Source organism: Mesoplodon mirus (genome assembly GCF_964341445.2).
Source record: "Mesoplodon mirus genome assembly, chromosome: 4".
Lineage (NCBI taxonomy): Eukaryota > Metazoa > Chordata > Mammalia > Artiodactyla > Ziphiidae > Mesoplodon > Mesoplodon mirus.
In genome coordinates, this window is record NC_138979.1 from 66,690,242 (window position 1) to 66,708,300 (window position 18,059).

The 18,059-nt window shown below is 33.5% G+C and overlaps 1 protein-coding gene across 2 annotated transcripts in view; it reads left to right on the forward strand.

Moving 5' to 3' along the window:
• NRG4 (neuregulin 4) overlaps positions 1 to 18,059 on the forward strand; it is a 126,779-nt gene that overhangs the window by 54,189 nt on the left and 54,531 nt on the right. For both annotated transcript variants that reach the window (XM_082618883.1, XM_082618884.1), the window contains 2 exons: positions 2,177 to 2,242; positions 4,150 to 4,243. In XM_082618883.1, the coding sequence (XP_082475009.1) occupies positions 2,233 to 2,242; positions 4,150 to 4,243 (104 nt within the window). In that variant the 5' untranslated portion in view covers positions 2,177 to 2,232. The remainder of the gene's footprint in view (positions 1 to 2,176; positions 2,243 to 4,149; positions 4,244 to 18,059) is intronic.

Here is an 18,059-nt window from a genome sequence, read left to right on the forward strand (position 1 = left end):
ATATGCCTCCTAATAAATACATCTTTAATATCCTGAATGAAGTCACAGATTATTATCTCTCACATACAATTTAGTAGTCATTTTCATGTTAGTGGACAGCATCATAGTTCCATAGTTCAAATCAAATAATAAAGGTTACTGATTTTTCATAAAAATACCATTTTAAAATCGAAACACTGTAAGCTAACAAAATTATATATATGTGTGTGTATATATGTATGTGTGTGTATGTATAAGATTGTAACTATGTAAAAATTGCCTTTGAATGTGGAAGATAATAGTAATGAAAAGTATTGTTCTCAGAATATGAATTATATGAGATTATTTTAATATTTTCTTAAAAGAGCAAATGTACTCGTTTCCATGTTTTACATCAAACAAGGAGTCGCATCTGAATTGTGGTTTTAGAAAAGATAACCATCTGAATGGTTAGCATACTTTAGGTAATTACATGCTGAAGAACCCCGTACTTCATTTTAAACAAAATTGTAGTTTTTGTCAATATTTTAAGTTATTTATGATTTTTAAACCTCATAGCTTCCCTTAATGCATGTATTACAGCTTTGTTATAGTTTGCAGATGGTTATATTGCCATCAGTATTAGTCATGTTCAGTGATTATATTCACTTCATATTGCACATGGCATTGTACACGTGCTGTATTGTAACTATTACCTTCTTTCAGTTTTATAAGTACTTCAAATCACCATTTGTATAAACGTTATGTGTTTTGTAAGGAAATTCCTTTTTTAAAAAAACCCCAGGGAACGCTTGCCCACTAACTCCATATTCAAATTCCTCTTCTTCACAAAGTTGTACAACACTTTGGAATTATTCAGACATGCAGAGATAAATTAGAAGTCTAAAGAATGTAGTTTACTTTATAACTTAAAGAATTGGACAGGGATTTGAGAGCGCAGCTTTTAGTACAACTTCTTTTCTAAATAAAATTCTGCTCCATTTGCAACTCTGAACATGTGGACTGAAAGGGGTGGTTCCCTTGGCTGGAGCCTGACCTCTGTGCACACCTTGGTCTTTGTCTCCACTGCGCCCACGCTGCACACTGCAGCCATATAAATCAGATTTTTGACGTGTTATAAAGGGCAAGGCACAGCTGCTGCAGACTGCATTGTTCAAAAACTTTTGAAACGCTGCATATCCAACAAAATTTATTGTTTGTATGAATGTGAGTTTTTATTGAGGTAAGCCTTGTTTCTTGAAAAAGAAACTCATATGATGAACCAGTGATTATTTCAAATTAAATAGGTTTAACTTCTGTCTTTCTCTCTGTCATTGCTTGTCTGTTTAAGAAAGAGTGACTGGCTTTGAGAGAAGGCCTTAATTATTACACCTGTGTTAATAGGAAGTTGTTGATTGAGATTTCTGTTACAAAGTCTTTCTGCTTAAGTCAGGAGTGAGTCTCTTTTATAAAAAGAAATTGAGAACATGTAATCATAATGTAAGTATAAATCTGTCATCTTTTCAACTGTATTTTGTAATTCCTTTGTTTCTGTTATAGCAGATAACTTCATATATAGCTACTTTGCTTTGCTAGATGCCAGATATTTTTTAAAAGGCATTTGTATATTGGTAAATGTAATGTGCAATCTACAGTAAATTTAAAAGTACTTTTATAAAATTTTTAAAGTTTCTATAGAAATGCAAACCTTTTAAATGCAGTTACTTTTTTCTATAGTGTGTTTTTTGGCCATTTTTAATAAACTGAAAAATAGAAAGTTGTTCTGTTAAAGTCAAATTAGAAATAGGCTTTATGAAAAAGTTGAAAAGTCAATTCAGGTTATTCAGTTTCACTTACTGACTCATATCTTTCATATATAATCTCATATAGTATACTACTAATTTAACAATGTTTATTAAAAGTAAAACATTAGACGTTTCTTCAAAGAGAGATTTAAGAGTACATTATATTATCTAGGCAATGATTTGTATCTGGTGCATTTATACTGCTTGTTGATCTTTTAGTTTTATCTGTTCAGATTTTTTTATTGATATGTGATAAGTATCAAAGAAAATAGATGCTCTAACCAAAGAATTTTGTCCCTAGCCTTTAAATGTCTTAATTATTTTCATCGTTTAAAAGAATATTACTGTTACAATATTTGACATTTTATAATGCTCTCAAAAGAAGATAATTTTTCCTGAATTGTTAATTTTAGGTGCTGTTTTTCAACCCTAAGCTTTTGACCAAGAATGAAACTATTTAAAAATTAAGATGCCAACAGGTAATTTCTTGTAAGTTTATACTTTTGTCAATGTGTGTCGCATAGAAATAGAACCAAAAAACAAATGTATATTAACACAAGACTATATTTTCCCCATCTAAAATTGTCCTAGAAATATGGAATACCTTGGTTTTGAAAGACCTTCCTTTATAACATGAAACTATTTTATTTTAGACCTATATTTTATCACTTTTTACAAACTGACAAATTCTGGCTTACTCTAAATCTGATAACTTTACAAATAAGTAAATGAAATCAGAATAAAAATAGATTCAGAGATAGTGATTCAGGTTAGATGAGTATTCTTTACTGATAAAATAGCAAGTGCTGAGTCATGACTGGTTGTAATCTTATTTAAAACAAGGGCATTAATTTCAGCCACAGGAAGCATTCTGTGATAAATTTGACACTCCACCCTCAATGGAGAAACCCTATGTGATGACTTCCATGATTCTAACATAATGTAATGTTAACTGGGATTTTATTTGTTAGCCAAATTATTCCTGAAGAGTTGTAAGAATTATCTTATTAAAAGTTGTTCGGTTGTAAAGAAGCATGACATTGTGTAAAAAAGAAAAAATCTAAAAGATTAGTTCTGGTTGGTTTACTTTCTTCTTTTCCACTTAAATTCTTTGTAGTTCTGTTTTCCTCCTTACATTTTTATACTTTTATAATTGTAATGTGATGGTGAAACAGAATCTTCTCAATTCTAAAGTAAAAGGAAAGTTTTAACATTTCAAATTCTGCTAGTGAAGACATCTGGTTCTACAGCAGTTACATCTTAAGGGTATTGATATCTTAGTGGCAAATAAATGCTAGATAACTTTTTAAAATTAGAATGCTATTTTTTAAAATGCTAAATTGGAATAATGCCATTTTCTCCTTCACAATAGATTCTATGTCACTTTCTGGACAGAACCAATCAGGAACCAACAGTGTGCGATTTTAAAGCAATGTGATTCCCCCTTCAGGACCAAAAGATAAAGCATTCAGCAATTTGCTTTTCTAATCATAAATAGTAGTATATAGTAGTATAATGACTCGATGAATTCTACTATGTTATTTCTAAATTTTTCTGTCTGATGGTTTTGGTAAGATTTTTTTTTTTAATGGTGGAGGAGGAGGTAGAGGCTGGAAGGAAGGAGAGGTACCAAGAGAGAAAGGGAAGGCAAAGAGAGAAAGAACATAAAGGAAAGGTCAAAGATAAAGAAGGAAGAAAGGATGGAGAAAGAGGAGAGAAAGGAAGCAAGAGAGAAATGGAGGTTTATTTTCTTAATATTCTGAAAATTTTTGCTATATATCAGATGATGACTTAGGTTTTCAATAGTTACTAGTTATTACCTAAAATTCCCTTGCAAACCAAAACCTAATAAGATTATATTTTTGTTTTTTTGATGTTAAAATTGTCATATGTAGAAATATTTAAAGATGATTTTGGACATCAGAATTTATTTAATAATCTAAATTTTTTTCCCACAACAATTTCAGACTTTAATGTATTTGAGACCTTAAAGGAAAGATAGGAATCTAAATATACACTTGGGACAGAAGAACTCTAAGCAAAGCTGCAGAATCTATGTACTAAATGAGAAAAGCCACTATTTATTTTAAGATCATAATGTCCTTCTTTTAATCTATTATAGAGATTCCCTATTTCTGTAATATAGCTTTTAACTCCATTATAATTAATGACCATATCTTCAAGACAGATTAATTTTTTTCCTCAAAGGGATAGAAGTCCCTGCTTATCAAATAAGGAATAAGATTAAGTCCTTCATTTTAAGAAACAATTCTTCATTCTAATTTTTAGAATTACTACTTCAGTGTAAGATACTTGGTCCTTTTCCTTATTTTATTAGAAAAGCTATAATTTGTTTTTCTCTATTTTATTTATGTATATGTTTTAGATCATGAAGAGCCCTGTGGTCCCAGTCATAGGTCATTTTGCCTGAATGGAGGGATTTGTTATGTGATACCTACTATTCCCAGCCCATTTTGTAGGTGAGTGAAATGGACTGGGGGAGAGGGTGATTTTATTTTTTATCATCTACTAACTTCTTTGAGAAGTGATAAATATTGAACAAAGAGTATAAGATGAAAAAGTGTGAGGAACACTCTTCATATTTATATAGAACAAAATTATGGTTTTAAAATAAAAACAAAGCAAAGTGGCAAAGCACAATCTCAAAAGTGTTTATTTTGAAAATTGGTAGTGGTAGCTTCAAGCCTATTCAGATTTTTTAATCCATTTTAGTGAACTCTGTATGAGTTTAGCAACTTAGGGAAGACAGTCTGTACTTATTACTGGCAAAACAGCTCTAGAATTCACCAATGTAAGAAAAGCAACATGAGAAATTTTGCTTTGATTTAGAATACATGATAACTGTGTTGGTACCAGAACTTCATTTGATATATTAAAAAGAAAATGAAGAGTTAAGTTTTTCTGATGATAGCAGCAAATTTTAAAAAGAAGGGTATCTTAGCCATTATTGTTTTAAAATAATAGTATTCACTTTGGGAGTATCGTTATAGACAGGGATCAATAAAAGACTTGAAAATAGTACTTGTGTAGCTGGCTTCGTGTGAGTTTGGTTGAACAGGATTTAAGGGGGTTATAATAAACCTCTTTTAATATGTGAATGAAAAACATAGTACTACCAATAATGTCCACAGATTTTAGCAGAGCTAACATCTAAAGATACTTTGTAGCATGTGCATCTGTTTTTGTTACTTAACTGAAGTGTGAGAGGTATAGAATCTAGATTTAAGATCTTATTAAAGGATAGGAAAGTAAAATTCGCAGGAAAAGTGAAAGATATTGGGATTTAGTGTGGAGGAGGAGAGGCAGAGAAATAACCTTATAATTATCTCAGGAAGTTTTTAGAAGTTTTCATGGAGGGAATAGTGAGTGACTGTTTTTAAAAATAGGCATTTTTTCCTCTCAGGTAAAAAAGGAAGGGGATAAAGGAACAAATTAGCAATTATTTCTCACCCACCAGGAGCTTCTACATTATTTTACATTTTTAAATCCATTTACTGAGATATAATTTATATATGACAAACTACATTCATTATTTATTTATTTATTTATTTATTTATTTATTTATTTTTGGCTGCATTGGGTCTTTCTTGCTATGCACTGGCTGTCTCTAGTTGTGGTGAGCGGGGGCTGCTGTTCGTTGCGGTGCATGGGCTTCTCATTGCAGTGGCTTCTCTTGTTGCAGAGCACTGGCTCTAGGCGCACGGACTTCAGTAGTTGTGGCTCGTGGGCTCAGTAGTTGTGGCTCACGGGCTCTAGAGCACAGGCTCAGTAGTTGTGGCACATGGGCTTAGTTGCTCTGCAGCATGTGGGATCTTCCTGGACCAAGGCTCGAACCCATGTCCCCTGCATTGGCAGGTGGATTCTTAACCACTGTGCCACCAGGGAAGTCCCTACATTCATTTTAAGTGCATAATTGATGAATTTTGACAAATGTTTATACCCTTGAAACCACCACCACCACAAAATACAGAACATTTCCATTATCCCCCCAAATTTCTTTACTGACCATATTCTTATGTACATTTCGTGTTTCATTCTCAGAAAAACCTTAGAGAAAAGGGGGAGAGGAGACCTAAAGAAACAGAAAAATAAAGGGAAAATTAAAAATTAACTGACTTGCCAAAAGTCATACAACTAGGAAAAAATTAAAGAAATGGCCTTTGAGTACAACTCCCAGGGTTCACTTAATCTTGTGATATATTCATTCTGGATTCTTTATAAGGGGATATGGCATGTGGCATTTACAGAACAAAACCAAAATGCTTACCAGAAAAAAATAAATTTAATAATTAAAAAATAGTAACATTTTGTGTCTTGATCTTGGTATAGCTATATGGGTGAAAAGGCTATCCTTTCTCCATTGAATTGCCTTTGCATCTTTGTCAAAAATTAATTGAGCATATATGTGTGGGTCTACTTCTGGGCTATTCTAAATCACTGATCTGTATTTCTATCTTTTACCAGTAACAAATAGTCTCAATAACTGTAGCTTTATAATAAGTGAAGTCAGGCATTGTGAGTCCTTAACTTTGGTCTTCAGTTCATTGATCTTTAACCTTCTTTTTAACAGACAGTATTTAATGTTAAAAATTTCCAAATACATTTTAACTCCTTCCTACAAATTTTATAGCCTGTTGTTCAGTACTAAGTTTAAAATTTTTTCCATTATGATTTCTTCTTTAATGTATGGGGTTTTTTTTGGTTATCCTTTAAGATTTATATCTAATTTAATTGCACTGTAGTCAGAGTATGTGTTCTATTAAGCTGTATACTTAATACTTGTCTGTATACTAAATAAATGTCTGTTATGCTGCAGTGAATAAGTTGAAAGAAAGAGTTCAGAGTACTGAAATTTGGAGAATCATTGTAATGGGAAGAAAACTAGGGTCTTAGTTCAGGCTACTATAGCAAAATATCATAGACTGGGTGGCTTATAAACAACAGAAACTTATTTCTCACAGTTCTAAAGGCCAGAAGTCTGAGATTAGGGTGCCAGCCTGGTTGGGTTCTGGTGAGTGCCTGCTTCCTGGTTTGCAGATGTACCTGGGTAGAACTTTTGACTGGCAGATTTATTTTCTGGAAGAGCTAGTAAGGAGCCAGCTGTCAGACTGCAGAGACAACGTATGACAGAATGAGGAGTACCTTCTTCTAGATGTAAGCAAATTACAAACCACAGGCCAGATCGTTTTTGTATGACCCTCAAGCTAAGAGTATTTTTCTTGCTTTTTAAAGCGTTGTAAAAAACACATGGAAAAATACGGAAGATTATGCCATACATGGTAGGAAGAGAGAGCTTTCTAGAGCCTCTTTGGACTTTCTTTCAAACCAGCCTCCTCTCATTTTTCTGATCTACTTTCTTTATTTGGTGATTTAGCACAGTGATTTTCTTTTTTTAAGCTAATATTTTAAAGTTGAGGACTACATGACATCAGTTCGTTAGTGTTTGTTGAGATTTGCTCTGGAGCCTGGTTCATGTACAGTATTTTAAATGGTCTGTGTCTCCTAGAGAAGAATGTATATTCTTTAATTGACAGATGTAGGGTTTTATATATGTACCTTAGATCAAGCTTGTTATAATGTGCTGTTCAAATCTTACATATCCTTACTAATTTTCAATCTTCTTGATTTATCAATAACTGAAGGGTTATGTCAAAATTTCTCACTGTTTTTGGATCTTTAATATCACAATTTCTGTTAATTTTTGCTGAAAATATTTTGAGGCAATGTTATTAAGCCTATATTAATTTAGAATGGTTATGTCTTCTGGTGAAGTATCCCTTTTTACCATGATATAGTGACCTTCTTTATCTGTAATGTTTTTTGCCTTAAAATCTATTTATCTGACATTAAGGTAGCTATACTAGCTTTCATTTTTCAGTATTTGACTAATACACTTTTTTCTTCCAATTTTTCAGTGTGTGTCTGTAAACACATATAGTTAGTTGAACTTTACCTTTTCTGTCTTTATTGAAATGATTAAGTTTTATTTTTCCACCCTACATTCTATTTATTTTCATTGATATGTCTTGAAATTAATTTAGTTGTGTCTGTCTTTTTTTAATGAAAAGAATAGAAAAAATATTAGAATAAATAGTGCATAATGAGTGTAAGTATTATTTGTGAAACTTGTGCTTCAGGTGTGTGTGTGTGCATGTGTTTGGAGTCACGTCTATTATTATTTTTTGATTCAGTGGCTCAATATTATTTTTTTAAATTGGAGTATAGTTGATTTACAATGTTGTGTTACTTTCTGCTGTACAGCACAGTGAATCAGTTATACATATACATATATCCACTTATAGTATTTAGTAGAGTTCCCTGTGTTATACAGTAAGTCCTTATTAGTTATCTGTTTTATGTATAGTAGTGTGTATATGTCAATCCCAATCTCCCAATTTATCCCTCCTCCTCTTTCCCCCCTGGTAACCATAAGATTGTTTTCTACATCTGTGACTCTATTTCTGTTTTGTAAATAAGTTCATTTGTACCAACATCTAATTATTTACAAAGTCCTGGATTAAATGGAATTTATCCTTACTTCTGTATCTCTTTGCTCTTTCCTTAGTATTGTTTCTCTCCTGAGGTATTGCAGTAGCCTTCTTTCTTCTATCCTAGTCTCATTCACAATACTGCTGTAGTTGTCTTTGTCTTTTCTGTTCACAAAATATTTCAAAGGATACAGCGTATCTCCAAATTTCTTAGCCTGGCATTCAAAGCTTTTCATCATATTGGTCTGTTCTGTTGACATCCTCTCCTATAACTTCTTCGTATGTACCTTGAGTTCTAAACATCCTGAACAATGTGCAGGTTCCCAAACATGCTAAGCCTGATTCCATGCTTTGGCATATGTCAGTTCGCCTGCCTGAAATGCCTTTCCTCCCTTGTCTTTGAAGAGAGCTAATTTATCACTTCTTCTGTGGAGCCTTCTTTGTCTTAACCAGGCAGTTTCATGGGCTCTTTCTTTTGTACCCCATTATACCTTGGGCATTTCATACATACCTTTATTATGCCACTGATTAATATTTTAACTGTTTATTTACTGCCTTCCTCAAAATTGTGAATGCCTTGAGGGCAGAGATTTGCCATCTTTCTGCTTTTTGTGCCTAGCAAAATAAATAAATGAATAAATAAGTATAATGAAGGAAGGAAAGGAACAAATTACACCTATGTATTACTGCAAGTAATTACAGAAAACTCAAATTTTAAATTGTTTAGTAAAATGTACTGTGTTATATTAGCCCTACAAGATCAGTAAATAATCTTTATGCAGTGATTATGGGTGGGTTTTTTACACCTTTTTTGTGGTTTTCAGTATATTTCATATAAAAAAGAAAATGAGGCAGTATAAATGGAAGTATAAATATATTTTACATACTATTTATTAACTAAAGTTGTGAATTTTACTTTATGAAAGTATGATTCTTATTCACCATAACAATTTTAAGGTTTAGGTGAATTCTAGTATTTTTTGAATTATTTTTTACTGTAGTAAAAGATAGATAACATAAAACTTACCATTATGACCATTTTTAAGTGTATAGTTCAGTGACATTAAGTACATTCACATTGTTATGCAACCATCACCACTATCCATCTCCAGAACTTTTTCATCATCCTAAATGGAAATTTGTACCCATTAAACAATAACCTCCCATTTCCCCTCTTTCCAGCGCTGGTAAGCATTGTTCGACTTTGTGGCTCTATGAATTTGACTGTCCTAGGTTCCTCAAATGTGGAATCATAACAATACTTAGCTTGTATGTCTGTCTTATTTTACTTAGCATAATGACTTCAGGGTTCTTCCATTATAGCATAGTGTAGAATTTCCTTCCTTTTTAAAGATTAGTGATATTCCATTGTATGTATATAACATATTTTGTTTATCCATTCATCCATTGGGGGACATTTGGGTTGTTTTTAACCTCTTGGCTATTCTGAATAATGCTGCTATGAACATGGGTATACAAATATCTCTTCAAGACCCTGCTTTCAATTCTTTTGAGTATATAACCAGGAGTGGGATGGTATGGTAATTCTATGTTTAATTTTTGAGGCACTGCCTTGCTGTTTTCTACAGTGGCTGCACCGTGTTACATTCCTACTAGCAATGCACAGAAGTTCCAATTTCTCCACATCTTTGTGAACACTTGTTATTTTCTGTTTTTTTGATAATAGCCTAATGGATGTGAAGCGGTATCTCATTGTGGTTTATTTTATTTTTTTTATTTTTGGCTGCATTGGGTCTTCATTGCTGCGCCCGAGCTGTCTCTAGTTGTGGCGAGCGGGGGCTACTCTTTGTTGCAGTGTGCAGACTTCTCATTGTGGTGGCTTCTCTTGTTGCAGAGCACGGGCTCTAGGCACGTGGGCTTCAGTAGTTGCGACACACAGGCTCAGTAGTTGTGGCTCGTGGGCTCTAGAGCACAGCCTCAGTAGTTGTGGCACATGGGCTTAGTTGATCCACGGCATGTGGGATCTTCCCAGACCAGGACTCAAACCCATGTCCCCTGCATTGGCAGGCGGATTCTTAACCACTGCGCCACCAGGAAAGCCCTCATTGTGGTTTTGATTTGCATTTCCCTAATGATTAGACATGTTGAAATCTTTTCATGTGCTTCCTGGCCATTTGTATATCTTCTTTGGAGAAATGTCTATTTAAGTCCTTTGCCTATTTTTGAATTGGGTTGTTTTTTACTTGCTGTTGAGTTTTAGTTCTCTGTACATTCTGGGTATTAACACATTACCAGATGTGTGATTTACAATATTTTCTCCCATCTTATGAATTGCCTTTTTATACAGTTGATAGTGTCATTTGATGTACGAAACATTTTAATTTTGATCAAGTCCAATTTGTTGGTTTTTTTCCTTTGTTGCCTGTGTTATTGGTATCATTTCCAAGAAATCCTTGCCAAGTCTATGTCATGAAGCTTTTGCCTTATGTTATGAAGCCTTTGCCCTATATTTTCTTCTAAGAGTTTATATAGTTTTAGGTCTTATGTTTAGGGCTTTTTGTATTTTTAGTTAATTTTTATATATGGTGTAAGGTAAGGTCCTTTGCATATGACTATCCAGTTTTCCTATCACCATTTGTTGAAAAGACTGCTCTTTCCCCATTGAATCGTCCTGGCATGCTTGTTGAATTGACCGTATATGTGAGGGTTTATTTTGGGGCTCTCTATTCTATTCCATTTGTCTATATGTTTGTCCTTATGCCAGTATCATATTGTTTTGATTACTTAGCTTTGTAGTAAGTTTTGAACTTGGGAAGTGTTAGTTCTCTAACTTTGTTCCTCACAATTATTTTGTCTATGCAGGGTCCCTTGAAATTCCATATGAATTTTAGAATCAGTTTTCTTGTTTCTGTGGAAAACATCTATTTGGTTTTTAATCGGATTGTCTTGAGTACTTACATAGGTAGTTATTTTTTAATGTGTCAGACATTTTGTGTGAAAACTGTAGAGATATTGTAAGGTTTTTGATGGTATTATCTTCTTTTAGAGAGGATTTACGTAAGATTCTGACAAGTGGTTAGAGGCACTAGTAATCATAGATTACCTAATCCAATCAATGATTGAGATTGTTCAAAGCAGGCCTTTAGCTGCTGTGTAGAAACTAGTCTGTCTGGTTTACAATTTTGTCTAATTTAAATTGTGGAAGCAGCTTGTGAACTTCCAAAAAATCCTGCAAGGATTTTAACTGGGATTGAATCTTTAGGTCAAATATGAGAATTGGCCTCAAATAAAGTTGAGGACTTCCAATTCATGAACATGTTATATACCTTGATTTTATGTCTTCTTTTTTTTTCTTTTTTTTAATAACATCTTTATTAGAGTACAATTCTTTACAATGTTGTGATTTTATGTCTTCTTAAATTTCTCTCAGCAATATCTATTTTTTAGTCTTGGTGTTGTGATCTTGCATATATTTCATTAGTTTTTAAAAATAGATATTTTAATGTTTTTGGATGGCATTTTCAATGGCATTAAAAAAATTCATTTTCCAAATGCTCACTGCTTGTGTATGGAAATAAAATTATTTTTATACTGATTTTATGTGTAATGATCTTGCTGAATTCACATATGAATTATGATAATTGTGTGTCTAAATAGTCCTAAAGAATCTGCAATCTTGTCATCTTTGAAAATGGCAGTTATACTTCTACCAAATCTTTATACCTTTTTTTACTTTGTTGCCTGCTGTATTGTAGTGGCTAGAATCTGTAGTATATTTGTTGAATAGAAGTGGTGAGAGCTCTCATCCTTGTCTTGTTTCTGACCTCAAGGAAAGAAAGCTCAATATGTCATTTTTAAGTATATCAACTGTAGGTTTTTTGTTGATATCTTTTAACAGATTAAGGAAGTTCCCTTTTATTCTTTGCTGAGAGTTTTATCATAAATGTGTTTTATATTTTATTAAATGCTTTTTCTGTGCCTATCAAAATGGTCATATGATTTTCTTCTTTTATTTGACTAATGTAGTAAATTATATTAATTTTTTACAGCTTGATATGGTATATTTAAGGTATATTTTATACCTATATTAAAGCATATTTAAAGAATACATATTTAAAATGTACAGTGTGAGTTTTGACATAAGTATGGAGCCATGAAACCACATGCATAATCAAGATAATGAAAATATCCATAATCTCAAAGTTTCCTAATTCCCCTTTGTAATTCATCTCTTCCTACCATCCCTGTGTTCTCAAGTAAATGCTGATTTGCTTCTTGTCACTACTGATTGATTTTTCAGTGGCTAGAATTTTATATAGTAAATGGAATTATACACTGTGAACTCTTTATAAGGTAATGCTAGCCTCATAGAATGAGTTGGAAAGTTGTTCCCATCTCTTCAGTTTTCTGGAAGAGTTTATGTAGGGTTTGTAATATTTCTTTCTTAAATATTTGGTTGAATTTAAAAATGAAGCCATCTGGGTCTGGAGTTTTACTTGTGGGAAGATTTTTAAATATAAATTCAATGCCTTTAATAGATGTAAAGTTAAAGTTATCTGTTTCTTCTTGAGTAATCTGTGGTAGTTTGTGCCTTTCAAGGAAAATTCCATTTCATTTAAGTAGTTAAATTTATTGGCATAAAGTCATTCTTGATATTCCCTAATTTAGTATAAAAAATTTAAATTGGTAAAAAGAATTCCTATAAAGAATACAGGAACAGAAGATGCAGGGAGCAGCTACTACCTCTAAGCTGAGGGAGAGTACTCAAGAAAGGAAAAAACTTGGGGGATGCTCCATCAATGCTGAGATTCAGATCTTGATGGAGAGAGTTTGGCTATGGCCTATTAGATGGTGGAGAAATTCTCAGGCCAAGGCTATTAAGCAGAAATCACCCGTTGGGTTGCTGGTGAGTCTCACTGAGAGGCTGCTTGCTAGTGTGTGAGCAAGACATGCTGGGGTGCTGCTGAAACTTTCTGGAGGGTGTGTATAACTGGGTATACCACCAGAAGCCTCCAACTGGCCATCACACCATAGGAGCAAGAAAAAGAATCCCTTCTTAACGGTGTCCTTCCAGTGCTCTCTACTGACAAGGCCTAACATTATGCCAGCTGGCAAAGGAGAAAGAAATAGTATACTTTCAAGCCCAAGTTTCACAAAGCTTGGACAAAGTCTAGATTTAGAGGTGAGAGGCAGTAAATTGATAACTGGCATATCCCTCCTTTGACTACCCAGCTTCTATAGGTACATCTTATACTCACTTGAACTTCCACACACCGAGAAATTCTCATACTTTCCCCAAATTAAGAGGTATTCAGTCCCAACAGTAATTGTTTTTATAGCTGGCAATATTAATTACTCCTCAGATTTAGTCATAGTGCAACTGAATATACTGTAATATAAAGACTAATCGCTAAGTTTAACCTCCAGTAATGGTAAGATGGAGAATGAAAAGAAAATGGTTAATATCTCCAAATAAATACATACATATAACAAGCAGAAAAGATACATATTACAATCTTTTTTGTAATTAATTTGTTATGAGACCATAGGTGATATCTGTGGCTTCCTTCTCCACTATCCATTCCATACTCCGCTTGTCTTCAGCCATCACATCAGTAGATTTCTTACCAAGTGGAGTAACCCAAATTTCTTTCCTGAGGGATCTGAGTCCTCAATACTCCAGCCTTTTTTTTTGATTGCTGTAATTTGCCATTAACCTGCACTATTGAGAATTGACGTAGAGTATTAAGAGGCAGCCCAGAGATTTCCATGGGTTCCAGGGAATGTTCTCTGTGGGGATTATAATACCATTTTGAACTCCCACCAGTAATGGATTTGAGTACTTGTTTCCCTTGCAACAGAGTTGTCAGACTTCTGGATTTTTGCCAATATGATAGATAAAATCATGGTATCTCAGTGTTCTCTTCGCTTATATTTTCCTAATTATAAATAAAGTCAGGCAGCTTTCATTGTTTAAAATATTAACTATTTTTTTGATAAGCATTTGTTCACATATTTGCTTAATTTAAAAAATTGTGTTATTGATCCTTTTCTTTTTATTTCTAGAACTTTTCTTATATTAGGGAGATTAGCCTTTTCTGTGTAATATTAATTTAAAATAATTATTTATAGTTTATTATGTTTCTTTTTACCTAGCCTATGGTGTTTATTTTTCCATGCAGTAATCTTTTTGTTTGTCTGCAGTCCAAATTTTCAATCTTTGTTTTCTTAAACTTCGAGTTTGTCATACTTAGAAAAGCCTTTCCTATACCAAAGTTGTAAAGAATTTTCCCATGTTTGTTTCAGCTTCTTTTTTTTAAATTAAATATTTTTTCTATTTAGAATACATATATGGTATGAGGTATGGATCCAGATTTATCTTCCGCAATATAGCTACCCAGTCCTTCCAATATTTGATTTAAATGTCATAATCCCCATTAGAATGTCATCCTCATGAGGGCAGGAATTTTTATTCTTATGTTTACTGCTAGAATAGTGCCTGAAACATAGTAGGTACTCAATAATTATTTATTAAATGCACGAATTCCCCCACTGATTTGAAATGCCAACTTTCTTATATACTAAGTTTCATATGTATTTAAATTCTTACTGGAATTTCTCTCATTTTCCTTTGGTCTGTCCATCTGTTCATGTGCCAGTAGCAACCTCTTTTAATTGCTGAATCATTATAGTGAGATTTAATATATGGTAAGTCTAGTTTTTGCACCACCACACCCCTAACCATCCTTGCTTTTTAATTTTTTCATATGAACTTCAGAATTAATTTGTTTGTCCAGAAAGAAAAACTGTGGACTTTTTGAGGGGGTAATTGCATTAGTTTGATACATTCACATACGGAAAAGTTTTTTTATAGTGCTAAGTCTTTTTATCCAAGAACAGTACATATCTTCTTACTTATTCAAATCCTCTTTTGTGTCTTTCAGGGGTGTTTTAAAAACATTTTGTATAGATTTTGCACATTTCTCTAATTTTTCCTATAGATTTTATTTTTTGCTACAAATGTAAATCAATTTTTATACATAAACTTAATAAATATCATGTTACTTCTATATTTAAAACTCTTCAGTGACTATCTCTGTCAGATAAAGATCAGAGGCCTATAAAACCCTAATGATATGGCCACAGTATTCCTCTGCCCTCATATCCTTCTCCTGTCCTGTTGTTCAAACTACTTCAGCCACACGGACATCCTTGCTGTTCTCAATGCCAAGAAAATTCCTGATCATAAGATAATGTCCTGGTTTTTCTTTCTGTGTGGAATGCTCTCCCCCAGGATATCCTTATGGCTAACTCTCTCACATCCTTCATGTCTTCACTGTCAATTTCTGGATGAAGCCTCCCAGACCACTTTTTAAAAAAATGAAACCTATTCTTCTCCCATTTCCACTCTTTCTTTCTCCAAATCTCTTATCATCTACTAACATGCTATATGATTTTTTATTTACTTTTTTATTATTAGTATCTCCCCAAGCTAGATTATAAACTCCATGGGGTTTTTTTAATTTAAAAATTTAAGAATTTTTATTTTATTCAATGATGTTTCCAATGCATCTAGAATAGGCACTCAGTAATTATCGAATGAGTGAATGCCCAACTACTCTGCTGAATTCTTTTATTGTTTGTAATATTTTGTTCAGTTGATTCTCTTGGCTTTCCCATCATGTATGGTAGAAACTGATAAAGTAGAGTGATCTGATACCCAACTCAAGCATTACATTTTCTATGAAGTTTTTCCAAGTAGAATTAACTGTTCTTCATTTTACACCCTGTGGCAGAGCCTGTTAGTGTTCAATAAATATCTATGGGGTCCTCTACATTTCCCAGCCTCACTTATCATTAAATTGGGTCCACATGATTGAGTTCTGGGACAGTATGCTTGCTATGGGAAGGGATTCAGGCCACTTTGAAACCTGGCCCCAAACAACCATCTCCTGAAAAACTCCAGCCTGTCTTTTTCCTGCCTCAGTGACCTTGGAGGCCATGTTTTCCAGGTAGCAGATTTAAGAGATGGAGAAGTGCTGCCTGTCACTGGGCATTAGACTGTAATGTAAACAAGAAATAAAACACTTTTCTTGTATTAAGCCACCAATATTTGAGGGTTTACCTTAAATGGCAGCTAGTATTAATTTTACTGACTTTTTTTTTTTTTTTTTTTTCTTGCGGTACGCGGGCCTCTCACTGTTGCGGCCTCTCCCGTTGTGGAGCACAGGCTCCGGACGCGCAGGCTCAGCGGCCACGGCTCACGGGCCCAGCCGCTCCGCGGCACGTGGGATCCTCCCGGACCGGGGCACGAACCCGTGTCCCCTGCATCGGCAGGCGGACTCTCAACCACTGCGCCACCAGGGAAGCCCTTTACTGACTATTATATGCTCACGTTGTACTCAGACATGTTTCAGACATCTTTATACCTCTTTACTTCACTTAATAATTTATGTATATGCTGCTCCCTAATAGAATATAAGCTCCTTGGAAGAAATGCATCCTCTTATTTGTCTTTGAATTGCCTCCATCCAGTATAGGTCCTGGAATATAATAAATGCTAAAAGAAAATGTTTTTTGAGTGAAATGTTGAGGAGGAAAACCAGGATGGAGAAGAATTTGGAAGTCTTATCACAGAAAAATAGGGATATTTAATACCAAGCAAACAAAGCTAAGATATAATAAGACATTCTGTGAGGAAGATCTTTGTAATAGAGTAGATTTGAAAATAAAAGTTATTTGTAATTTTCTACAGAGATGTTACTGAATTGTTTTTTTTGCCCTTCTTTTTTAGTTTACATATTGCCTTCTCTCATTAAGTTTATAACAAACCAGTGCTTCTGAAAAGATCAGAAACTTTTCTTAGTCTCATTAGACTATTAGAGTGGGAAAGGGCTCAAATGGGGGGAGGGCCGTACAAAAAAGTCTTAAAAATATCAGTAAAATAATTTCCTTTGTTTTACACCTGCCTCATCCTTTTTACAAGGCATCTTAACCAGTATGTGTTAAATGGAAATTCAAAATGTAGAGCTTATTCTGGCCATCAAGAGGAAATGTGTAATTCTGATATTTATAGATCTTTATGATGCAATTCTCATAACACATTTCGCTGGGAATATTTGAGGTTTGATCTAAGACCTGTTCATTTTCACATTCTGATACAACCATTTTGTCTGATTTCTACCAAGACAGTACAAGCAGATGTAGTAATAATAAATATAATATTGAGATCTAGCACTATCATTATGTAGATGAATGGTCTAAGCAACTCACTAGTTGTTGTACAAATAAATTATTATAAACAAGAATTGGGCACTATTTTCCAGTTTTGTGAATGAATCTCTTTTCTGTTACATCTAAGGGATAGCTTATGTTAGGGACTATGTCTCATTTCCTGACCTTTCGCCAATGTTCTCTTTTGTCAGCAGTATCTCTTTATTCCACTGTCTTATGTAATCAAGCACATCTGTTAAAAAGCAAAGTTTTTTAATAATATGAAGATTTAAATTTCAAACTCTTGTAATTAAAAAGAAAATGATTTGAACTACTCAGTGAAGTTCGTACACCTAGGAAATAAATAGCCTCATGAAGTACTGTGTGACCATGGTATTATCATAGTCTGGAGATCTCCTCTCAGGTTCCATGCTTAGGAACCTAATTAAGCATATTGTGAGGGGGGGGCTCATCTCTCATGAGCACAAACTAGGCTAACAGAGACCAATGTCTAAAATAACTATTCTGATTTATTAATTTATGAGTGGTAGTTTACACAGACTTGAGTTAATGTGAGTCAGATATCCTCTCTATGTGTGACTGTCATACAAGG